The following is a 27,103-nucleotide window of genomic DNA, read 5'->3' on the forward strand; positions in this document are numbered from 1 at the left end:
TGGAAAATATGGCAGGTCACATTCTCGCCAAAGCAGAAGCTCCTTCATCCCTCCTCATCTTCATCGGAGCTCTTTCTAAATTGAACTTGTGAGGATTTGAAGAGGTTGAAGTCACTGATGTCATGGTATGTGTAAAGATTTATACAGGGAATGTCAAACTCTTTATTTCGGAGGGCAAATACAGCACGAATTGATCTCAATGGACCAGTGGAAAAGAAAGAGCATAATAAATAATATAAATAAATAAAGGCGTTTCCACAAGAATGATTAGCCTACATTGTAAAACTATGTACAGTTAAAATAATTTTTTTTTTTACAAATATATTAGGATGTTGGTTTCTCCGATTGCGTGCGCTCACACAGTCTGGCATTAATGCTACTGCTACTTCGCTGGCAGCAAAGTCACTGAAGTCTGAGCTCAGCGTTTCTCTTCGTAAAACAGTGATCCCGGTAAAAGCCAAAACAAAAACAATGTGACGTATAGTAATAAACCAGAGGTTTTTTGTCTTCTCTGGACTGGATCCTCTGATGGGCCTCCGTTTGACACCCCTGGTACAAAAATGTGACGTGGGACCATGTGAATCTCGTCTTCGCTGGCAGTGTCTGACAACTGCTTGTCAGAAAGCAGAAGTGGGCGGGGCTAATGTGGGAAAAACGTGTGCATTTGACACGCTTTTCCAGGACTTACTATTTTTTTTTCTGCAATGATAACATTTCCTGCAGAAGTTATCAGGCCAGTTTTGTTTTTTGTTTAGTATCAATAGAAATTGTGCATTATCAGTGAGAACATGTTACATACATGTCAACTGACTTCTCCCCTCTCTCTTGGACTGTCCTCATTTACTGAGCTGCTTCATGCACATGCACCGACTCCTCTCACTTTTGAAAATCTTCTGAGATGGTGAATTACTCTATTTAATCAATGTAAAAAAAAAAAGCTCCTTTTTTTTTGCATGCAAACCTCGCACAGTGATGAGGAAAAACAACTTGTACCGTAAACGTATGAGGCTTAAAATGGTTGATTAAAGGCTTTCGACTCATAACACAAAGTAAGGAGGACTTACAACACGGGGCAGAACAGAACCTCATGCATCTCAGCCTGCTACAAGTTAAAGGCAGACAAAACAAGCACATTTTGGCAAATACGGAACTACAAATCAGTGGAAACGGCTGACTTTGCATCCCCCCCCCCCCCCTTACATTACTGGATGCAGTGAGGGCTCCTGGTGCTGGACTTTCTCTTCCTCCATCGATTTCCCTTCAAATGAATGGATTAAGAAGGAAAATCCTACCTGGAAGATGTTGAGGATTTTTTTTTTCTTTTCTTTCTCCAATCAGCACCTTTGTCTTCACACAAGTTGTACGCGCATAAACAAAGACAAATTATTGAAACCAAACAAAACACACAATCAGGAGTCCCAACATCTTTACATTTGAGATGGTGGAGAAAGTCTGCGGCTGCAGGATGAGCTGAAATGTGTGTAGCACATGATGCATATAATCAATTTACACTGCGTCACACAGGCCGGCTCGTCTATGTGGATGTTTGAATACTGCACTACGTTTGTTTCCACCAGTCAGTTAGGATGCGGGACGCGTGCGTGTGTGTGTGTGTGTGTGTGATTTGTTATTGGATTACCTGTTAGAAAAAAAAAGAAAAGAAAGAACAACAGTGAGGGCTCTGGCAGTGGAGTCTGTATTTACAGGTTTGCCACGGGCCCTGTGTGGAGACGTTAGTAAGCCTCCAGTGAATCATCCCAGAATAAACTCTGCACGTCCAACATGGCCGCCAGCTCCAGGACGTGCTTCTGCAGGAGGCTGCTCTCCACCGTGTCCTGCTTGGGGAGCTCAGGGTACGACTCCGGGAAGCTCCGACACTCCTGCAACACACACACACACACACACACACACACACACACACACACACACACACACACACACACACACACACACACACACACACACACACACACACACACACACACACACACACACACACACACACACACACACACACACACACACACACACACACACAACATGACGTGAATACTGATCCCACCAGCTTCAGTAACGTAGCCTCTAATGCTAATGCTAGCTAGCGACATGAATGACCGCGGCGCCATTTACATTTTTGCCCTAGGGTCCCCAAATAATAACTGGACACACACACACACACACACACACACACACACACACACACACACACACACACACACACACACACACACACACACACACACACACACACACACACACACACACACACACACACACACACACACACACACACACACACACACACACACACACACGCACACACCTTTTTCTTTTCTTTCATTGGAGGAAGAGGGACTGAAAGTTTGATCAGAACTGAACTGAGTGAGGCAGAGACAAAAGCCCTGAAGGAATCCTGGTCATTCACCACTGGAGCTCAGGGGGAGAAGGCTGAGATTCAAATCCCAGTTTATACAATAGATTTTAAAAAATATGTTAAGTTAATTTTAAAGACTTGTATTTTTTATTTTTTTTTAATGAGCTATCCCCCAGTCTGTGCTCAACCTTTTGACGGGACCAATTCTTCAAGTGAAACCCAGAACCTTCAAGAAGCTCCTGCCTTGCATCCTGAACACCTGTCAGCCAATCACAGGACTCAGTCAACGAGAAACGTTGACGTCATACGAGCACAGGCGCAACTTGCAAACTGCGCACATACACGTTAGTTATTGTAAATGGATCAGCCCTGTTCTCTGCACATGCTTGTGTCTGTGCTCCATCTGGAGACTGTGGTGTGAAGTAGGTCAGAGAGGCAGCCTGCAGATGCCTGAGCAGTGTGTGTGTGTGTGTGTGTGTGTGTGTGTGTGTGTGTGTGTGTGTGTGTGTGTGTGTGTGTGTGTGTGTGTGTGTGCGCTCACTGGAGCGTGAACAAAGCTTTAAGTGCCTGGTTACTGGGCCCGACGCCGCTCTGGAGGTGCATTATTTCTGTCATCCAAGCAAACACAGCCGCTCGCTCAGGAAGACGACGTTTACCCGGAACAGCTTGTGCAGTCGCAGAGTAGCCGAGCAGAAGACGAAGCGGATCAGCAGCAGTCGCAGGAACTCGTCGCCGAAGAACTGCAAGAAGGCCTGATCTGTGGGCGGAGCATCGGGAAACAGTCACCGCGCTTGCTTATGTGAACTTTGCCCTCAGTTCTCGTCAGAGGGTTTATGCATGGAAGAGGAATGTTGCTATTTGAGGTGTAATCTGTGACGAAACCTAAACATGAAATGTTTCCCCATCATGCCATGTTTCAGAAGAATTCACAATTATTAAACAACTAAAGGAAATTAAGAAAAATGTCTGTTCCTATAAAAACACTGCTCCTCTGCACTGAACACATGATATTCTAACATGAAGTACCTGCTTGCACCATTTCGTAACACTAATCAAAATCGATGGTGTTACAGCAACACATTACCTATGGTCCGTGATCGAGTTATCATCTGTCCAATGTCTCTGTAGACCTTGCGAAGAAACTCTTGAGCCCTTTCCCACAATCCCTTGCGCACAGTGTTTAAGCCACAAACAGAGGAGAAGGCCAGGAGCGGACTGTAGAGGAACAGGGTGAACAGGCTCCCACGCTGGGACTGATCTGCAGGCCGGAGGAGAAGCAGGACAGCGGGTCAAACATGGGAAAATCTTTACACCTGACAAAACGGCTGAAACAAGTCAAATATCTGACGAAACAGACTAAACGGCTCCAATGGCTAAAACAGTGAAAATGACAACAACAAAAAAACCAGCCTGAAAGGCTCAAATAACCAAAACTGCTAAATGTCTCAACATAGATAAAACTGCTCCAGTGGCTCAAGCTACAGCAAAACATTATTGTGTATCAGTGTGTATCACTGTGTTCTCTCCGTTTTACAAGTTGAACACGTGTTGCTGCTCCAGGGAAAATTGTGTGGTAGAAAGTGGAGTCTAAAGACTCTTTCAGCCATAAATTTACAGACATCCGTCCTGTGTAGTCAAGACTTGCATGTCAGAGAAAATCCTAAACTTTGGCTAGTAATGGAGCATTTCTTTCTTTTTAAGGCTCCATTTTTTGTGTCTCCCAGTGTTTGGCTTCGATGTTTTAGCGAGGAGGGATCCGAGGCGTCCTGAGAGATCAGGTGAATCTCTTATTGTGGAGAGTTGTGTTACTCTGAGCGAGTTGCGACGCTGGAGTTACACACCTTGTACGCTCTTGGGATATACAGTGGGTGAGAGCAGGCACACCAGAGGCTGGCCAAACAGGTTAGTGAAATTCTGTCAGGACAAACAAAAAAAGCACAAAGGTCAAGAAAACTCCAGAGACGTGTGACCCGGCAGGTCGACTCACACACTCCCAGGAGTGGTTTGGTCAGTACCTCCACTGGTTTACAGCATGTTCACTGGATTCTCTCTCTCTCTTTTCTTTTTTTAAGTCTCAGTCTGTCTGACTGTCAGTGGCTCTGCTGCAACGAGTCCTTAAAGGAGCCTGGCTGTTCACCTCCCCGGCTCTCAAGAGTTTGTCTGACCGTTTGATGTAACGTCAACACTGCAGCAGCACAATACATAGGGAGGGCAGCACACATATGCTCACTGACATTCTCGGTTGGAGTCCCGCGAGTCGCGACGACCCATTCAAGGCTACTTGCAGCTTTAATTTTATATGTTACTTTTGCATTTCAAACCCTGAAGCCATTTTTTGTTGTTGAACGTCGCACTGCAGGAGTTGGTTTTCCTTGTTATGGGGAAGGAGGGGAATCACTTGTGTGGAACAGCACAGTAAAAAAAACAACAACAACAAAAAAAACCTTGATAATGTCACAACATCAACGACAACATCGGTGTGTGCAGGTTACTCTTGAGGTGTTCGTACCTTGTAGGCTGTGCTGTTTGAAGAATCCACAACGACAAAAAGTGGCTTCCGGGTAAAAGGGAACAAGTCCCCGGGATGAAGGCTGGGACGACACACACGCACACACGCACACACGCACACACGCACACACACACACACACAGTCTTGTTATTAACAGAGTGTGTGAGCGGCAGTCAGACGTCAGACTGAGTCACACACGTAGAAGTTGAGTTTGATTAGTCACAACAAGAAGACGTAAAACTCTGATTTCTCTCTGACGAGCACCACTGATTTCACACATGGAGATCACAACTTTTCACATTTCTACACACGTATACACAATTATATCCACACTATGGGGTAATCATTTTGATTTACATTGATCATTTTAATGTCATTTTGTTCTCAAGGCACTCTACTATATATATTGAATAAAGACTTTCAACTTTTAATTAATTGAGAACTAGGATGTGTTTTTTTAGTGTTCCCTTTAATTTTGTTGATCAGTGTATTTAAAACGTTCCTAAATCCTCTACAGCCTGTTTACTGCTTGCAATATTCATTCAGCTATTCATTATAATTACACCTAACTTGGAGTATTCTACACTTACAGAATACAGTATATACTAGACCAGGGGTCGGCAACCCGCGGCTCTTTGGTCCCTCCACTGCGGCTCCTTGAGCCTCCGTCCCACTGCAGTTCATCCTGGAGGGACGTAAGGAGGCAAGGCCACCCAGAGAGGGACGTAAGGAGGCAAAGCCACCCAGAGAGGGACGTAAGGAGGCAAAGCCACCCAGAGAGGGACGAAAGGAGGCGAAGCCACCCAGAGAGGGACGTAAGGAGGCAAAGCCACCCAGAGAGGGACGTAAGGAGGCAAAGCCACCCAGAGAGGGACGTAAGGAGGCAAAGCCACCCAGAGAGGGACGTAAGGAGGCAAAGCCACCCAGAGAGGGACGTAAGGAGGCGAAGCCACCCAGAGAGGGACGTAAGGAGGCAATCTTCCATTTTAATAATGTGTAGCAATTATTAAGCATTATATAGCATGTGAGAGCTGCAATGCATTATGGGAGTTTCTGTTTGTCGTGTTTTAAATGTAATTATTGGGGTTATGTTAGGTTTGTTAGGGTTAATAATTGTGTTGTGTTGTGTTTTTGTTGTTTAGTTCATGTAGTTTAGTTTATTAGTTGTAAGTTGTCAACCAGCAGTGAAGAAGGTTTTGTGTGTCGTGTCCTCCTGGCATGGTCTGCCAGTGGGAGTGTTAAAATAAAATGTATGTGGCTCTCTGGGTGTTGTGTTCAGTGGGAAACGGAACCAAGTGGCTCTTTGAGCATTAAAGGTTGCCGACCCCTGCACTAGACATGCAGTAGGTGTATATATGACCTGGAGCATTCGTATGTAAGCATTCATTCATTCATACACAGTGTGCTGATACAATGCCAAGCCCCGAGTGCATCACAGACCAGTCTCATCTCAACAGACCACATCGTCTGTGGCTGTTCAGTGGGGAGTGTCTCTCTGATTGCCTGAATGGACGGAGCCCAGTCTCACCAGTGCATTTCTTTCTGGGCCTGATTCCTCTTCTGCACCGTCTCTCCGTTCATCACGTCTCGATTGGTGTTCGTGAGAACTCCTCCAAAATCGTACGGTCCTGCTGGACGGGACGGGGGAAGAGAAGCCCCAGCAGGTTCAGCAGAGATAACGACACAGACGCTTCATGTTTGAGTCACACACACTTTGTTTTTGACAAAGTGGGAGAGACGGCAAAGACAGAAGTTATAGATAACCGATCATATCCTGATGATTTCTATCATATTTGGTACTTTACCCTCATAATCTGTGTGTCCAGTGGGGAAGACTCCAGTCGCTGATAAGTAGACAAGCAGGACACTGTTGGCAGGTAATTCCTGAAAAGACACCAACACAATGAAAATAACTGGGATTCAAACACTGAATTGCTAAATGTAGTTCAAATGCACGTTTTCTATGTACACAAAAGGCTTATTTCTCTCAACTGTTATTCACAAATCTGCCGACGTGTGTGTTCGTGAGCGCGATGCTGATTTGACAGCAGCATAACTGCAAGTGTGTCTTGGGTTCTTCACAATAAAACAAAAACACAAAAACAATGGTTTTGCATTTATGTTTTGTTGTCCAGTGTATATTGTGCTCTGGTTCCACTGGTGCAGCCCACTCCAGGTCAAATGGGGAGCAGAGTAACGTTTTCAAGTGAAGCTACATGTTTTCAATACTTAATAAGCAATTTTTTGCTAAATGATTTTTCACTACAATATTTTCTATTCCAGTCAGGACAGCTGTGACGTTCTCTCCAGAGGGAACGTTCACTCAGAAGCTGTGTGGAAATGAACTGGGACAGAATACAGTGAACTTGTGCTGCCCTACATTGTTTCCTCCCGACTTTTGCGCCATCATACATTATGCAAGAATTGATCATGAAGCGTCTGCATCCAAATCCCTGAATTAGCTTCACCTTCTTCTGAATGACAAGCGATCGACATCTGATACATTCTGGCAACCTTGTACATCCGAGCATAAATAATGGAGTGACACTGGCTCGCTGTGAGCGCTGACCTTAAAAGACGCAGACAGGAAAGTAAAAAGCTGGCTGAAGGTGGGCTTGTACAGCAGGTACTTGTGGGGGTTTTCTCTCTTGGCCGGCTTTTCATTGGGCTCCTGCAGGGAAACATTGTGCACAGGTCACATTTCACTTCACCGACAACTGCCTCCTGACTGTGCGGAACAATCGGAATCAGAGCCTGTGGAACAACGCGTCTCTCTCCAATTCCAGGAAGCCTCGCGGGGCTGCAGCTGCAGGTCTGACGAACTGCCCCAGGTGAAACATCCTTTAGGATTATACAGGCGACTGCCACGTCCAGGGACAATGTTCATCTCAACCAGGCAACATCAACATAGTTTGTAAAATCCAGTATGCAAACAATACGTAAGGGTGTGAAACACTGTCCATGATGATCGGGTGGGTTAGTTAAATCAATGAAATCAATGTCAATACTCTTTTTTTTTTTTATTATCCATCCACCCTCAGTCCTGCTCTGTCCTCGTCAAGGTTGTGGTGTGCTGGAGCCAATCCCGGCTCACTCCAGGCAAGGGGAGGGTACAAACACAGTGACACTCACATTTACAACCATAGTGTCACTGACTAGCCTCACATGGACTGTGGCAGGAAGCCTGAGTATCCCAGGGAGAAACACACGAACCAGTTGAACCTGCGAGGCGAGAGCGCGACCATACGGCCCTAAATACTATACTATACTATCTAAATAGAGAGAATAATGCTAACAGAAGTAGTCACATTGCTGAGTCTGTATAGCTTGTAATTGTTATCCGTGAAACACTTAGGATATCATTTCAACCTGAAATCATTTAGGTATTATCTTATATTCTTTATGTGGATTGTTTAAGTTGTACTTTTCATCTTAACTTGTGAGGAAAATTAAGCTTTAGTTGTTTGTTATAATACACCTATTTTTTTTTTTTTTTTTTTACAATTATTACAATTCAAGCTTTTCTTGTACTCTTTTGTTTTTTGCATGCCACACACACACACACACACACACACACACACACACACACACACACACACACACACACACACACACACACACACACACACACACACACACACACACACACACACACACACACACACACACACACACACACACACACACCAAGGCATCCTATTTGGTTGAAAGGCTACATTTCTATACTATCACAATAAAAGATATTCTAATAAATGGCAGTGGGTAACCTGTGCAGGTTAGAGGCTTTTACTGTGAAATGTGAAAAAAAAACCAACCCCAAATCAAAGAAACTCAATATACAGGCCGCAACTGTGACAACAAGATATTTTTGAGACATTTCGTTTCAATTCAGGTCATTTCTATTAAATACTTTTTAGAAACTCTATATTTTTGTGCACTATTTGCTGCTGCTTCTTTTTCTTACCATTCCCTCTCAAATAATTGCCACCTGGTTTAGACTCTTGTCGTTTAAAAATAGGCTTTAAATTCTTTGAAGATTCTCATCTTTTGTTTATTTGTTAAATTTCTTCCAGTCAACTGTACAGATTTCAATCAAACTACAAATCACACACTGAAACAAAGTTACTGCCCAAAGAGACGTTTGTTATGATGAGCCAGCGGATTCCACGCGGTTCAATTCTCTCTTTCACGGACATGAAGCACACGACTGCCAGACGTGCTGGAGTCTCACACACTCACCAGCGTTCCCTGTTTGGGCGTCTGTGTTGCCAAGTTCACTGGTTCTCTCTCCAGAGCCTGAAGCATCCGGAACATGTCGATAGTCAACTCGCTGAACTTCACCTAAAGAATAAAAAAAATGAATTTAGAGCCTTTCTGTTTTACACAGGACACAACGATTGATTCATGCTGGTAAGTTATAACCTCCTGACCACTGACACATGACTTGAATACCACTGAATATCTATGATGGCACATTTTCTACCCAAAGGTTGATGAAAAGCAAACAATGGAGACATGCGAGGATTTGAGAGTGTTTGGATCAGAGCATCTCCAAATGTCTGCAGGGGTCATGTCGGGGGTGAAAGCTGATCTAAAAGAACAGCTGCTACTGAAGCTAAAGCTCAGCCTTAGAAAGCGGTCACAATAAACAGTGCAAACATTGATTGAGTAAGGGGGGAAGCAGTGTTCACGCAGGTGAACATATTGTTACGGCTGATCAGTGCCATACAGTTAAAGTTTTGAAAGTTTTTTATTAATTCATTGCTGGTAATAGTGGAATACTGAAAATGTAATGATGGGAAATTATACACATTTGATGTGGATTTTTTTTGTTTTTATTTTCATTAATAACAGACAGAAGATGAAGCTTTGAAATTCAGAGATGAAGAACACAAGTTAGAAGCAGAATTAGTCACATCAAGAACAATGAGAACTGTTTTCATGCTTTTGTTGTGTTTGGTAAATGCAGAAAACACATGTTCACTCTACAGGCCTGAATGAGTTCAATACACAAACGTTGAACCCTCAAATATTACGGAATAGATCGTATCCTCAGTTCCAGCTTCAGCGCCCTACTCTAAATATATGATGTAGCATTACAACATGAAATATTATCACAAGACGGGAAAGAAATCCTCCTTATGAAAATATTCTAGACCAGCGATTCTCAATAGGAGGATCATGGGCCTTTGTCTGGGCTAGAAAATAATATTAGTGCCGCCTAAATTGATGCGTTAACGTGGATTAATCCATCATCATGACTAATCTGATTCAATATTTTAATGCCATTAACACATCTCCAGCGCAGAAAAAGTTTTTTGTCAACATCAACTGTTGAAGGTGTTTAATAAACATTATATGTGCATATATTCCCTTCTTTCCTGAGTCTATTGGCTGATGCAAAATGAAATGGGATTAATATAGATTAAAAATGTATGTTATTCAATCATGATTATTGAAATTAATCCACAGCAACTCAGTGATTAATCTGACTAAAAAATGTAATTGTTTGACAACACTAATGTCAATGTAGCCTCAACTCATATTCCTAATCAACATGAAGTATTTAACCCCTCTAACCAATAACAACATACTTAAATATTGTTGTTTTTTCCACAAAGTTTCGCATAGTTTGTTTCCTCAATGAATGATTATGATCCATAATACCTATTATTTTATCAGCAAACTACCAATGGCTTTTATTTTAAAGAAATGCAATTTTTCTCATGTGTACATATACATCGTGAAAGGATTATTTTTTAATGTTGCTTTGATCCATAAATAACTTTTTACATTATTAGCTAAATGAGTTTTGATACATGCCACGCATGCTCATTTAGCCTTTATTCTGTATATAACACATCATTTTGATGACCACTAGTTAGTGTGACGATTGTAACTTAATCCCCAAACTATTCTGATTTGTAATTTCAATCTTCCCTGGATTGTGGCCTTGGTGTGGCAGAAGGGCTTGCATGGTCTTGTGACCTTCAGAGCTATGCCGTCCGGAGCACATGCTCCAGGTAGGGTCACCCAAGGCAGACAGGTCTCGAGTGAAGGCCAAAACAAACACATCCATGAAAAATTAATACAAAAGATGGTGTAGCCTGCCCAGACGATGGTCACCAGGACACGCCTCTGGAGCCAGGCCCGGGGGTTGTGTTCGGCAGCAATGGCCTGGTGACCGGTTAGCCCACGTGTCCTGGTCAGGCACAGACCGAACAAGTGATGTGGGGAGGCTACATGGGCCCACCACCCATGAAGTCCAACATGGGGGAGCGGTGCATTGCTCAAGCAGTGCAAGAGAGGGGAGCAACGTGGCGTTGCAGGCTCCTTCAACAGAAACTGGCTCTTGGAACATGGAATGTCACCTCCCTTGGGGTGAAGGAGCCAGAGCTGGTGCAGAAGTTTGAGAGGTACCGACTAGATATAGTTGGCCTGACTATCTCAAGCTGTACTCAGCAAGACTGGACATCCTCTGACCTCGAATGAGGGGATCCTCCGGAGGTGGAAGGAACACTTTGAGGATCTCCTGAACCTGGGGGACATGACAGGCAGGGTCTGAGGCTTCCGGTGTGGCATCGTCCATTTCCCCGGTGGAGGTCGCCAGGGGGATCAAAAAGCTTCTTGGTGGCAAGACCCCAGGAGTAGACGAGATACGCCCGGAGCAGCTGAAGACCCTGGATATTGTGGGGCTGTCCTGGTTGACACACCTCTGCAGTATCACATGGACCTCGGGTACAGGACCATTACAATACATCAAAAAGAGGGACTGGAGAGAGTGTACCAATTATCGCGGCATCACACTCAGCCTGCCGGGGAAAGTCTATGGGGGTTCTGGAAAGGAGACTCCGACCGATAGTTGACCCTCAGATTCAAGAGAAACAATGCAGATTCCTTCCTGGCCGTGGAACAACGGACCAGCTCTTTACCCTCTCGCAGATTATTGAAGGGGTATTGGAGTTTGCCAATCCAGTCTACATGAATTTGGTGGACTTTGTGGAGAAGGCTTATGACCGTGTCCCCCAGATGTCTTGTGGGAGGTGTTAAGGGAGTACAGAGCACCGGAACCGCTGCTGCAGGCAATCCAGTCTTTGTACTCCCATTGTGAAAGGTCCAGTCGTATACTCGGCACTAAGACAGGGTGGGTGGGCGCTGGTCTCCACCAGAATGCTGTCCTTCTGGTGGCCTCGCATGAGGACCTCCAGTGTTCACTAGAGCAGTTTGCGGCAGAGTGTGAAGCAGTTTGAATGTAAATCAGCACCTCCAAATCTGAGTTCACAGTCCTCTCACAGAAAAGGATGGCATGCCCTCTCCAGGTAGGGGGTGGACCTTCCCCAGGTGGAGGAGTTTAAGTATCTTGAGGTCTTATTCACGAGTGATGGGAGGAAGGATTGTGAGATTGGCCACAGGTTTGGACAGGCGGCAACAGTCACTGTACCGGGCCGTTGTGGTGAAGAGGGAGCTGAGTCGTAAAGCAAAGCTCTCTGTTTACCGGTCAGTCTACATCCACACCCTCACCTCTGGTCATGAACTTTACGTCAACTACCGAAACAATGAGATCATGGGTACAAGTGACCAAAATTATTTTTCTCCACAGGGTGGTGGGCGTCACTCTTCGTGATAGGATGAGGAGCTCAGACATTCAAAAGAAACTAAAAGTCGAGCCGCTACTCCTCCACATTGAGAGGAGCCAGATCAGGTGGTTTGGGCATCTGATTAGGACGCCCCCTGGTGGCCTCCCTTTAGAGGTCTAACAGGCATGTTGGCCAAGAACTTGCTGGACAGATTATATCTCTGGTTTAGCCTGGGAGTGCCTCGGGGTCCCTCCAGAAGAGCTGGAGGAAGTTTCCAGAGACAGAGATCACTGGGCATCCTTGCTCTCTGTACGTCAGCGCGACCCCCATATGGACGAAGCAGGAAACGCGATGGATGCACAATCGAAGCCAACAGAATTTAGACCAAATGATGAGGGGAAGAAGAAAATGAAGAAAAAAAAATAGAACATAGCTTTCTTTTGTTTTGGAAACATCATTTGAGCTTTGATCTGTGTGCATGTGTTAAACTGATTAATTAGTGGGTTAGAACCTGGTTGTTACAGTTTCCGATGATTAGTGCGTCAGCGAGGACGAGCTGTCCAACCACCATGCCTTGTTCCAGCGGGGGCACGCCGCCCTCCTGCAGACGGTTGCTGGTGACCACCATGGAGTTGTTGTCGTTCAGGACGACCATTGGATCCGCCTGTGAAACACAGGCACACACGGAAAGGGGCAGCACTTACACTCTTGGTCTAAAAATAAAAGTTTTTGTCCTCCAAGCCCTGTCTTTTGAACAATAGGAAAAGTAAACTGCAATAAAAAGGTTGCAATAAATTACAACCTTTTTTAACCACCTTTACAGTGTAACTATTCACTGTGGAACAGTATTTTTTGCTGTCAATGTAAGTTCAAGCTCCTTAATAGTGTACCGTATTTTCCGCACTATAAGGCACACCGGATTATAAGGCGCATGGAATAGACCAGTGGTCAACAACCTTTATAGCTCAAAGCCATTAGGTTACATTTTCCACTGATTCTAACACCCAGAGAGGTGCGCGCACTTTATTTTGATAGTCCTACCTGCAGCCTATGCCAGGAGGACACTACACACAAAACCTTCTTCACTGCTGGTTGACAACTTACAACTAATAAACTAAACTACATGAACTAAGCAACAAAAACACAACACAACACAATTATTACCGACACCACAAACCAAATAGAACCCCCAATAATTGCATTTAAAACACCACAAACAGAAACTCCCATAATTCATTGCAGCTATCAGCTGCACTGAGGAGCTGTCGGCGGCTGCTTACCGTCCAGAGGTGGTCGCTGCAAGGCATGATGGGAATTCATGTTTTGTGTTGTTGGAGGTTATTGTGGGTTGTTGTTGGGCTTGGTGTTGTGTTGATTGTGTTTATGTGTTTTTGTTCCCCAGTTTAGGGAGTCATTATTTCATCTAGTTTATTTTGGTTTGTTAGAATGTTGGTGTGCAACCATGAGTGATGAAGGTGTTGTGTGGAGTGTCGTCCTCTGAAGATCCGGTTGAGAAGTTAGAGTTGTCAAAATAAAAGCTTCTGGTTGTTCAGCTGTCAAATAGCAGTCTCAAGTAGAGCAATTCTTCCATATATAAGGCGCACCGGGTTGTAAGGCGCGCTGGCAGCTTTTGAGAAAATTTGAGGTATTTAGGTGCCTTATAGGGCGGAAAATACGGTAATTATGTTCAGTGTAACAAGAGTTTCTTCAGGCAATGCTTCCTCTTCTATTTTGTGTTTACCTGGGGGCTCAGCCAATAACCTGTCCATTATGCTCACAATGTTCAAGCATTAATTTTTTCATTCATTCATACTCATTCAGTGTCATTTCATGAGCCTTGGAGTGCTTTTTTAATCACCCCTGACCCCTGAAGTTTGTTCTTGCTTGTTTCAATGAGATGTTGAGATGAAGAGAACAAGTGGCGAGTCTCTGATTATTAACTCTGTTACATCTCTTCGAATTTACTCGTTTGAAAGGAGAAATATGGCTGAAAAGCTGCAGGTCAGGTTGAACTTTCTCCAGTATAGTTATTTTTAAATGTACACACACAGAAATATGTTTAGATATGCTCATATTTATTAATGACTTAATACTGTAAGACTGTGAGCTTAAAAAAAAAAGCACACCGCTTATTTTGCAATTCTTTTTTCTTTGGATTTCTTTCAAAGCATTCCATAATGATTTGAAAGATGGATTGATGTGTTGTTTGAAAATATACCCGATGTACCTTTTGTTTTTCCTAACGTTTTCTAAAAGGGACTATTTGTTGTACAAGTATGTTAGTAAAAGATTCATCTTAAGTGCTTTGTATTCACTAACTGTTTAAAAGGACTATAATTTTTTTTATCACTGGGAGCCTCTCGATCTAAAAAAGGCAGGATTGCTATAATGTGGTTAATAAATGCACTGTATTTAAATTAAGCTAACACTGGCTGAAATTGAATAATGAGGAGCCCCACATAAGAAATGTAACCCCCACCAGCTCCCACTACTACCAGTCACTAACATCATATACAAGTCTTTGTATTTATTGTAAATGTCAATATGCATGTTGATTCAACACAATGCAGCTCTAATATTGATTAAAACGTCATAATTAGGTCACAGAAATTGTGAATAAACTAATGGCGGGATAAATTAGGGGCAAGAGAAAGAGAACTGTCACTTGGAAGAACAAATCGAAGCATAAAGACATGAAAGACATGCAGTGCTTGTATTTATCATCAATCATATGAAAACTCGCCAACTTCCCCTGTTGACCTGACACTGAGGAGGGACACTGAGGAGGGACACTGAGGAGGGACACTGAGGAGGGACACTGAGGAGGGACACGTGCAGAGTGACGATGCTACCTCCACAAACGCTGCTACTTCCTGGAGAACCAGGTTCCACTCCAGCTGGTCCTCCGTGTTGAACCTCTGCGTGTAGTCCTCAATCTCCTCAGACAGCTCCTGCAGGGTGAGGAGGACAGGGGAGACGGCTATGTTATACATCACACGCCTTCCTGCTCTCTTCTCCTTCATCGACAGACTGCTGATTTTTGGCTGTTCAGATCAGAAGCGACTGTCAGAAACGACGGCTCTTTGTTAGCGCCGTTTGCTTCTTGAAGGCCCCGGCAGGCGACGTCCTTCCAGGAAAATGGAGTTCTGCAAACTGACACGCTTCATTGTGACATCGCCTCCGAAGGTGCCGCAGCTACGAAACTGTCCTGAGGATGAAGAGCTCATACCTTCACCAAGACTTTGACGAGGTCCATCTTGTTCAGCAGTAAACAGACGACTATGTAGCGAGCGTAGTATCGAAGCTTCTTCACTACTAATTCAGGCCTGGAGAAAAGTTAGAAAAACAAGGACACAAAACAAAATCCAAAAGTTTTTTTTTATTGTCTTAGCAGAGATGTGTAAAACCACAATGTGCAGGCCCGAGGCAGCTCACCTGTCCTCCTTGTTCACCTGGAAGTAGTAGGAGCGCTGCCGAATGGCTGAGTAGAAGGAAAAGGCCTCGTTCAGGTAACTTGTTTCTGAGGTACGAAGGCTGAGAAGGAAGAGAAAAGAGGGGTGGTCTAAAAAAATATGGACAGACTCAGACTTTTCTTTTTATGTTTCGCTTCTGCTGTGAAGAAAGTCAGCAGATGACCCTCAGCCAATCGCGAATGAAGCTCAAAAACTAAAAAAAACACCCAGAGTTTAATAAGATCAAGACTTTATCTTCAGGACAGAGACGTGGGACATGTGAACGCGTGCCTCTCTCAACATGCTAAACTGAGCATTTAGTTTTCTCTTTAAAGTTACACGTGGTCACAAATACAGATGTCACCCCCCCAACTACCTGTCAAATATGTGCACTGTGCTACAAATAAAGATATTCAGGAGATCCAGCATGTGTAAGCTTTTCAAGTTTCGACATATGAATTGTCCTTTTAACATTTTTCCAACAATTTTAAGTATTGACACAAATTTGGAAATAATCAAAATATTAAAGACTTGTATTTAAATTAATATAAAGATTATTTGTTCCATATTAATTACCATTTTCGTGGTTTAGTGTATGAAAAGATGTATATCAATGTGTTTTTTATGGAAATGAGCTTTGTAAATTATTGTCACTCGGCCATAATAGCAGAATGTTAATTTTCTGTGTCTTTTAAAATTGTTCAACACAATAGTCCGTCCTGAAATCATAAACGTGATAAGTCCATTTGATGTAAGAAACAAAGTACTTGATCATAAATTAAACACGTGTCCTCATGTTGTACCACCTCAAAGTCAGACCTACTAGTAGTGGTAATACAGTTGTCCAATTTTGGAGGCAACTTCTCCGATCTGCCATCTCTTCAGGCCATAGCGGCTGTCCAAGACCTGCCTGTCAAAAAGAAGGAAAACACAACGCTGAGCACAATAACTGACCACAACAGTGAATGGAAAGAGACCAGTGAGTTTTCTGCTGTGCAACACATCTCATGGAAATGTGTCACAAACTCTTTGTCCTATAAATATCTTATTCATTGCCCGATGGCAGGAAGCTCCGGCATCTGCTTCAAAATAAAAGTTGTTCAGTGACTCCATAACAGATGAAATGTAGTTGAAGCTGGTTTCCAGCAGGAAGTTGTGTTTATTTTCAATGTGCCAACTGAAAATCTGAAGAACCCCAACGTTAGGTATACACATCTCTCTTGCACTCGTTAAATCTTAAATTCCCTCAAATATTTGACGTAATAACATTTTTCTGACCTGTCGTCAAATTCAAATTAGTCTTTTTTTTTTAAATGTCTAATCTTTAACATCTAATAGTTGTGTAGATTCCACTATGAATAAATTATGTTTGATAGAATAAAATAAAATCCCTGCCTCCTGATTTATTTAGTTTATTCATCGTTAAAAACTCTTATTAAAGTACAATTGTAGCTCGTAAAAACACGAGTGTTTATTTACTTCTTGAAACTCCACATTAGAGACACTCAAAGGTATTTTTGTCCGTCTACGTGCAGACTAATGCTGAAGTACCACCGCTGACCAAAACGGGGAAAAGTTGAGATAAGATGCGGTTTTATAATTGGTCAAAGTTTTTAAATGTCAGCTGTGTGAAACCTGGAGGTATTTACTGCCAACACACACCATTGATCATTGACTTCTTTCTTCCTTCAAAAAAAACAACCCATTGGATTAGTGCAAATAAGTTTACACTGATTTGAATCTCTTTTTGTGTGAAGGTAGAGCGTATATGAGCCTAAACAGGAATCAAATTTAAACTCAGCACATGTGTTTCAACTGTTGTATGTTCAAATGAAGAGTTACAAATTTGCAATTATGTGAACGTGAATGAGTTACTTTCTTCGTACATAACACAGTTGCAAAGCTGCTGTCTCTTCCTGAGCCGGCTGCAAGCATTAATAAAGTTTCCTTCAGGTTGGTACTTCTATCTCAGCTGTTGTTGACGTCAGCAAGTCATATGTATGTATGTCAGTTTCTTTCCAGAATAGGTCTTCTGAAAACTTCTGTATGACCAGAAAGAAATTGTGTGGGCGTGGGAGGAGTCATTGGAGCTCATATAATAAATAAAATAGTATATATGTTTATATTTATTAAGAACAAATATGACAAAATGTGGATTGTTACAAATGTGCTTCAAGGAGGGGGCCTTCACTGTCCGGTGTTTCGGTTTCACTGTGGCCCCTGTCAACTGGTGACTTCTGCCACAAGCCATTAGTAGCAGCTGATGTTAAAATAAGACGAACAAACGGTATACTTTGAACTTGTGAGACACAGTTAAACGGCATTCGGCCGGACGGCTACGGCTTTTGGTCGGTTTTCAACATCTGCTGTGACACGGTAACGCTCGAGGAAACGGACATCGGTTAATCCAAAGCACCGGGGGTATGCGTTGCTCGGCGACCTCCGATACTCTCGGCGGGTCGCTCCGTCCAGCTCCCGCCGAGTCCTCTGGTCGGCCGCCAGACAAAGAAACGTCTGCACGGGGTAGATTTCTACACGTCTCTCTCTTTTGTGAACGCTGTTGTTGTAATCGGGCTTTAAAAAAATGGTGGGTTGAATGAGACGTCCTCCTGACTCGCCTGTATCGTGACGCGCTGGCCAATCAGCGGCCTGCCGTCTCCCTACATCACATTTTCCACTCGCCTTAGCTAGCTTGGAACCTCGGTCGCGCAGGTACCACGAAAGCTCCTGGTAGCAGGACTAACGCGTAGTGGAAAAGCGTGACAGTAATCTAACTGACGTCTCTGAACTCCATGAGTGAATCGGTCACTATTCTGGCTCACACACTGCTGACAGCTCAGCCAAAGCTAATGCTAACACTACGATAATTCAGATATGTCACAGGTCATTAAAAGCCGCTGTTCCACCGCAGGGTATGTGGCGGAGCGGGAAGTTACGGTACGGCAAAGCCCACCCCAGGACCAACTCGGTCTCTGGTGCCACGACAGAAAGTACGGTAAAAATGTAGGCGGGGTTTTTGAACGACTCGGAGACGCAACGTATGTAAACAACAACGGAGATCTGGTAAAATAATTAAAAATTGTGGTCGAGGGGAGCGATCGTCACGGCCAACCAGCAGACGGTGGCGCCGTCTCTCCTCCTCACAGACCCGTCCCTCGGTGCCAAGTACCTCAACGGAGGGGTAGCGGAAAAGCATACTCAGCGGTCACGGGTTCTTTCCGTACCATCCACTACTTTTAAGTCGGGCCGCACGAAAAGCCGTCGCGCTCCGCGACAGAAAGTGCATTGGAAGCGCGCCTTAAGAGACATTTAACCATTTTCTTTCGGTTTCTTCTAAATCAATAACTGTAAAGTAGTAAAACAAGCACCATAATCATACTGAACCTATATCCTGGGCAAATGGTACATTTTCTGTTTGGAATGTGAGACTTAATAATGTGCAAATGCAAACTTTAGCAGAAATTCAGTGAGCGATTGGTCCAGTTTAGAGACTTTTGCTGGTACAGATGGTGAAATACGAGTTATTTGGTGAGTTCAATTATTTTTGAACAGGCACTTTGTCAATTTTAAACATCCTAAACTTGCACTCTGGGACTGACAGCAAGCAGTTCTTGTTATATGTCCGACCCTATAATAAAGTAATGACAGTGACCCACAAGTTTCTTCAGCAACTTGTAAGGAAACATATACACTCCAGTTAACACACATTTTTTTAGTGACTTGCACAACACTGACAATGTTCATAAATTTACCAGACGGTTAACACGACTCTGAGACAAACAGTAGGAGATGGAAATAACCTGTGCTGCTGCTGGAATTTCCACAGCTTGGTGTAGACGTCAAAAGTGCGTCCGAAGTAGGACTGCCACTGCTTGTGTCCATACTGAGGGAGGTCTCTGCAGGAAGACAGAGAGAGAGAGAGAGAGAGAGAGGAGGGAGAAAAATATAACAGCAGAAATAAAAGCTTCTTCCCTGAACCTAATACGTGTCTGTTGGGTTAATTACTGGCTCTAAAGTCAACCTTTGGGCTGCTTAGCTGATGAGGAAGTCATTAAGTCACCTGTGACTAATCTTAACCAACAAGCTGAGAATGAAAAACATGGAGGATGACACAGAGCCTCACACAGTCTCAGCCACAGAGGAGCTGAAAGCTTTTCAGGACCAACTGATAACAAGCAAGTAACGAATGAATCAAGAATGCACAATCATATTGAGTGTCTTTCCAACCCAGCAGCATCAAACAACCATCAGTTTGTGTTGAATCTCATTTCACGCCCGAATTTTAACCTTTGCTGCGTTTTCCTTGCAGCCGTCCATCCACTTGGGCCAGTTTGGAGCAGTAGTGTCCCGCTCAATGACACTTTAACATATCGTCAGATGGACAACAAAAACAAGTGTTTGAGTTCTGAAATTCTGTCTGCCATCATGTGCTGTTGATGCTAATGCTACGTGGCTATCAATAAAGTCAGCTGCTTCCTGATCAGTTCTGGATCTCAGTGTTGTGTCATCAGTGATCGCTTTCAAAGGTTCATACAAAGGCTTAAAACATTTTTTTAAATAATAATACTAAGTTCATGCTACAGTGATATTATGTCATGAAAGCTTTGACATTAAAATAGAAGCATCCAGTAGTTGTTTCCTCACCTCAAACAGTTTATTGAAACACAAGCCAGCAGTGGAAGGTACACCAACAAGAAATGTCAGTGTCTCAATAACTTGTCATGTGCCCTTGAGCATCCATCACGTAAAGCATGTTGACATCTCCTACTGTTTACAGGTGGACTTATTGTCCACTGAGACATGGCGTCCCACTCTTCTTGAAGGTGGCGGCTCCAGAGTAACGAGCCTCTACACAGCGATGCAGCCGACCTCTGAGGTTTTCTAGGGGATTCAGGTCTGGAGGAAGTGCCGGCCACTTCATTTAAGGAACTTCAGTCTCCAAGCAGCCGTTCCATAATCACACCGCCTTCATTAGCGGGAGCACTGTGGTCCATTAAGATTCAATCTGTCCTCCTCACGTGACACTTGGTGCCTCTCACCGTCCTTACATATTCCTGGAGTTAGTCGAGAGTCATCATCGGGTTCCACAAGGCTCTCTGTTCACGATGAAGCGTCAACCGGGTGGAACGTGGACAAGGGACGCCCACTTCCATGTCCTTCTGGGACTCTTCCAGTCTCTCAGTATCTCTGTTCATCCTGCTGATGACACTCTGAGCTCACTGGTATCTTCCGTCTCAGAACATCCTGCTTGACAATTCAATGTTGATGTTCTGTAGATCAATTGTTAGGTCTGGTCTTGGTCTCACGATGTCAAAATGTGAACAGTGTAAGGACGGTTACACTACAAATTGTACAAATTTGCACTTGTATTTGCACAATTGTACAAATAGCAGCATGCAGTTACACACCCTGAGGCAGTGATGACCCCCTCCAAGCGTTTCTTGTAGCCATCGAGAAGCTCCTTGCTCTTTTCAGCTGATATCTTCTCCCACTCATCCTCTTCAGCTTGTTCAAGCTCCTGAGTGCTCTTTTCTTTGAAGGCTCCATTGTGCCATTAGTAAACAAACTGTCAGTGCGCACTGCCACAAAATTCTTTTTTTGTCTCACAGACTAGTTTGTCCAGGGACTGTGTCGTCTCCTGAGCAATGGTGTTTTCCCTTGGCCTTCGCCCATAAAGCCGCGTTCGATTCAATGGTTCAGTGAATGGTACTTGTTGAAACCATGACCCAAGACTGGTCCAGGTCATGTGGACATATATATATATATATATATAGTCATTTGTTGGAAAATCTCAGTGAAACATATACAAAACAAAATGCCACATTACCCAGTAAAGCATACTTTCTGGACCACAGTTCACTCCACACTCTCTCCGCTTCACTAATATCATCATATTTACATTAGTGTGCAGAGATTTGGAGCAAAACCTACAAATGTTCACCACATTCACCGTTTGCACTGCAAAAAAAAGGCCCTTAAGGGTCATTCACAACGCTGGTTACAGAGATCACACTAATCCACTATTCTTACAGTCATAAACATTAAGACTCACTGATCTGGTTCATTTTCAAACAGCACAACTCGTGTACAAAGCAACAAATGACTCCCTACCAGGGAACATCCAGAAACTCTTTGTTGTTTGAGTTTCAATTAAGAAGGGAACTAAAATTCAAACACCATTCGCAGGCCCAAGTTTAAAAAGCTTTAATATTTTATTATGCAAGTAAAGAGTGGAACAGACTGTCAGGGACCTCGGGCCGAGTCAAACCATGAAGCAGTTCAAACAGAGATACAAACTGTTCAGCAGGAAAGGTGAAGAAGAAGGGCAGAACAAACACTAGACGTTTATCATGTTTACCTTCTGTTTATTCACATTGTTATTTACTTGCTAGTTGCTTTCTTTGTTTTATTGTGTGTTTTTTTTAAAGTTTATGGGTATGTGAATGGTTAAACAAGAAAGCAGGCTGATTGGAGAGGAGGGGGGAATTAATAAGCTGAGGCATGTGAAAGTAGTTTTTTCACTGTATTCACATTCTTTTTAATTAGTCACTTATTGGTTAGTTAATTTGTTCCTTTTAATTACTTTTTATTTATTATGTTGGAAATACGAATGAACAAACAAAGGACTTTCAAGGTGATTATATCAAGTTTCATCCGTGTTCATTGTTTCATTGGGAGCAGCAGCAATAATTCCCCCAGCACTAGTTGGAATACGGTGTGTGGACACCAAAACACTAATGTCTACTGCTGCAGGGAACAAAGACGAGCTGCAGCTTCTAAAAGCCGTAACGTCTAAAAGCTGACAGAGGTGATCAAGATTGTCATGAAAGGCGTCAAATGGATTTGAATAGCAGGTAAAGATATTGCAATCTGAGATAATGTTGTTGATTATTGCAAGAGCTCAATATTTACGACAAGAATAACAGTGCTCTTCTCTTGCCCGAATTTGAACCAACAGTATTTCAGAAAAGAAGCCATTTGCCGACTTTGTTGTCATTGTCGCTGAGATTCTTTGTGCAATGTGGACAAAATAAACTTGTTACCCGACATACCCGCTGACACATGGCTATTGGTTTCAGCTGTCAGTGATCATAATGTTATGGCGGAATGATGTATCTCATGAAAGTGTTGTTTGGCTCAGCAACACATGACAGGTTCGGCAGCTCAGCGGGGAAGCTCCTGTCGGTCCAGATGGCCGCTCGCTCTGTTTGCTTTCGGCAGCTTATTGTGAAACCCACACAGAGGAACACGGAAAACTCTGAAGGATTTCACACAACACGTCCCGGGCTGCCAAATACCCACCAAAATAAAGAAGTGCTGCTGGAAATGGCCTTTCCACATGTGTTCTACACAATCTGACAATCGTTCACTTTGCAGTACCGAGATAACCTGAGGAACAGATTGTATTAAAGGGACAGACGAATGCTCTCCTCCATTCATTGTTTCATGAGTCAGTTCTGCAGATTTCTGTGCATCTCTGAGGTATTGGAGCACCAGTCTACAACAATTAGCCTCAAATGGGTGTAAATAGGTCAGAGATGCTCAGCTGATAATTGCTTCAGTTATATAACCGTAAGAAGAAAGAAAAAAATGTCCAAAGTAGTCAAAACTGTCTGAAATAGCAGGACTGCGTAAAGATGTGGAGCAGCTTATAGCAGGGGTGGAGCGGGCAACAGGGGCGGTGTTTTTGGATGTGCAAATGTGCGAGGGGAAGGGGGGGTTGTTTTTACGGCCCTCCCGAATTAAAATACTATAATACTGAAAACGTGATACGAGCTATTGATTCATCTGCACAGACAACTGTATGAGTTGCTGGCGCCGGCAGTCTGCGTACAACCATCTGATTCTCAAACCAGATGAATAAAATGAGCCGAGACGACACCTACAAAAACATAAAACACTTTCCAAGGTCAGTTCATTAACTCAATTTGTGACATTTAACCCAGAACCGCGCAGTTTGTGTGATTCTCAAAGCAGAAAATAACACGCAAATGATTCATTGAGAGGCACATTTGTATAGACTTAACACGGTAACATTGAAGACTTTTAAAAACTGTAAACATTGGTCACTAGTCAGTTTCATCAGCATGTTCTTTTTCAAAAAGGTATATGACGTTTTAACATTTGTTTTGTCCAAAATCTGCAACGATATTTCAGATTATCAGAAGGGATGAAAAGTGCAAAACACTTGCATTTATTTTCCCAACATATTGTCCAGATCCAGGCGTCAGACAACGACAAAAAAAGCCTTGAACTTGACATTTGAAACTGTCAGCTATGGATTGAGCAATTTTTGTTATAAAACAAATGTCTTTTCCAATTCTTTCAAACTTATTTCACTGCAGTTCTCTGTGTAGTAGCTATAGCCCAATGCTACAGCTACCTTGACGGAAAAATAAGTAACCAACGACGCGCTTGCCGTGCAGACCTGACCTGTCTTGAAGAAGACGACGTCACACTTCGTGTTCTGTATAAAACTCTTCTCTCATTTTACTCACACAATTGAGTCCAAACCAAGTGTCCTTTCCAACAATCCATAATCTGATGCAAAAAAACTTCAGTTTGTCTCGTTGTTGTGGAGTTGCGGTGTTCCATTGATGCAATGCATTGTGATCAGATATCATATGTGCTCCCTCTGTCAAGAAATGTCTGCTGCCACAAAGGTTCGTACCAATATTAGTTCCGTTCAGTGCAAGAATTCCCTCTTGTGGACCAATCAGTGAATTACAACCATATCCGTACAATGGCCACTGAACATGGATTAAAACTGAAATGTTCTGAAATGTTAAGACATCCAAACGTATCTGTTGAGAAACATATTTGCTTTATCTATACGCCATCCCAAGCCTGGCAAGTGGCATTTAGTCAATAGATACTGTATTTATCTATAATAATTGTGTGTCAGGTCAGGGCTCACAACCTGCTACTGGTACCATGGAACCCAGTACAAGCTGCTGGATGGACGGATGGCAGGCATCTAATCCGACTCCCCCACTAGAATAATTTGGTGACGAGGGTGGCATGTCACCCAGCAGCAACAGCCAGCATGGAAACAGTTAGGTCCTTAGGGCACAGTCGATAGATTCAACCAATGCCTCATTTCCACCGCACAAAAGTGCAGGGACGGAACGGAATGGTATGGAATGGTACAGAGCGGTACGGAGCAGTACGGCAAGCATACCCAGAGCCAAATCTGGTGCACGTTTCCCCCCCAGAAAGCAGATTAAAATGTAGGCGGAGTTAGGAGCTTCACAGGTATGTGACGTTCCAACAATAATTTCAGCCAGGGCAGCAGATCTGGACCTTATGAATCCTCTGTTGTTGTTGTTGTTTACATCCTCCACTTTGCACTAGTTGTTTTGTTAACAATTTTTTTGCAGCCTCAGAGCTGCAGCTGTAACTTCCGTACTTGTTCCGAGCGAGCGAACGCTGGTCGGCCTTGGTGACATTGCCCTGGCGAAATGCACGGCATGCGGTGTCACCGGCGACATAACAGCCTTATGTCACCGGCAATTTGACAGCCGCAACTTCTGTGTTGGTTCCGAGAGAGGGAATACCAGCCGGCCCCGGTGAAGTGACACCGGAGCGCACTCCGGCAGCACAAAACCGGTTGGCGTCAGTCCGCAACTTCCACATTGGGGCCAAGAGAATGGACGCAATGCAAGGACACACACACGCTGGCTCCGTGTCTGCACACACAGACAGGTTCTGGAATTCTGGTGTCGGGGGACTGGACCTCCAGAGCCGACCAGTGTGTGTGGACAGGTAGCAGCCAGCGACGCGACGAACAGTAGTGCACTGGAGCTGCTCCTCCTGGCTGACGGACTTTCGCGGCTGCCTCTGAGATCCGATCCCAGTTCTGTTATGGCCGCAGCATCTGCTCCAGAGTCCTGGTCTGGTGCATGTCATCAATCATTTTCTTCATTCAATTCAATTCAATTTTTATTATATAGCACCAAATCCAACAGTCATTTGTTGGTGCTTTTTACGGAGAAACCCAACAAATCCACATGAGCAATCATAAGCAACAGTGGAATGGATGAACTCCCTCCAAGATGGCGACTTTCTACTATTTCAGTTGGGGTAATGGGATAGAGGAGAGAAAAGGATAGAACAGACAGAGAGATCAGGGAAGGGAAACAGACCCTGGTTCAGGTCAGGGGTAGAGATACAGACCCTGGTTCCGGTAAGGGGTTTGAGATACAGACCCTGGTTCAGGTAGGGGGGTAGAGATACAGACCCTAGTTTGGGTAGGGGATAGGGGTACAGACCCTGGTTCAGGTAGGGGGTAGGCTTACATGCCCTGGTTCGAGTAAGGGATAGGGATACAGACCCTGGTTCAAGTAGGGGATCGGGATCTCATTTCTTTCTTAATTTCTTCAAAATGCTATTCTCTCGTACTGATAGAGAAGTTACATCAACTCTTCTTGCTCATATGGCAGCAGAGGCAGCCCCACAGGAGTTCAAAGACACCTGTATCAAACACTCTAAAAACACTTATATAAGCATAAAAGCAATTGTGAGACCTTTGACAACCATCGAGGAATCTCCCTGTTGTCCATCAACAGCAAGATCCTTGCCAGAGTGCTGCTTCACCATCTCATTACACATCTTGAGCAAGCCCTGCAACCAGAGAGCCAGTGCAGTTTTCCAAAAAGAACAAGGGACAACATACATGGTGTTTGGTGCCAGACAGCTTCAGTAGAAGTGCCAGCAACAGCAAGCCGATCTCTACTGCACCTTTGTGGACTTGACCAAGGCCTGTGACACAGTGAGCAGAGAAGATCTCTGGAGGATCATGGCAAAGTATGGCTGTCCAGGGAAATCCATTGCCATTGTACCTCAGTTACATGATCGAATGCTGGACAACAGGAAGACATCTAAGCCATTCCTGGTCTCCAACAGAGTGAAACAGGGATGTGTTTGCTCCAACCCTGTTCAGTCTGATTTTCTCAGCTATGCTGACAGATGCCTTCAAACATGATGACATAGGCATTGGTATTAGATACTGCCTCTCTCTTCGACCTCAGAAGGCTTCAAGCAAAAACAAAGATCAAGCTCGATACCATCAATGACCTCTTCTTTGCTGATGACTGTGCCCTCAATTCTGCCTCTGACACTAACATGTAAAGGCTTCCCCACACTGTCAGATTTTAACAATCTTAAGCCATCACAGCCTCTCACACTGCAC

The 27,103-nt window shown here is 43.7% G+C and overlaps 1 protein-coding gene across 1 annotated transcript; it reads right to left on the minus strand.

Moving 5' to 3' along the window:
* Positions 1-1,235: 1,235 nt before the first annotated feature.
* On the minus strand, positions 1,236-26,748 carry scai (suppressor of cancer cell invasion; the record flags this gene model as incomplete). Its single annotated transcript, XM_080510302.1, has 18 exons — positions 1,236-1,880; positions 3,031-3,131; positions 3,459-3,632; positions 4,216-4,288; positions 4,884-4,965; positions 6,412-6,511; positions 6,689-6,767; positions 7,453-7,554; positions 9,123-9,224; positions 12,972-13,124; positions 15,313-15,411; positions 15,690-15,786; positions 15,896-15,994; positions 16,736-16,822; positions 19,713-19,808; positions 25,322-25,365; positions 26,449-26,535; positions 26,653-26,748. The coding sequence occupies 18 exons, from the start codon at positions 26,746-26,748 to the stop codon at positions 1,734-1,736; spliced, it is 1,818 nt and encodes a 605-aa protein (XP_080366428.1). The 3' UTR covers positions 1,236-1,733.
* Between the last annotated feature and the right edge of the window lie 355 nt (positions 26,749-27,103).

The sequence above is a fragment of the Blennius ocellaris genome (genome assembly GCF_963422515.1).
Source record: "Blennius ocellaris genome assembly, chromosome: 15".
Lineage (NCBI taxonomy): Eukaryota > Metazoa > Chordata > Actinopteri > Blenniiformes > Blenniidae > Blennius > Blennius ocellaris.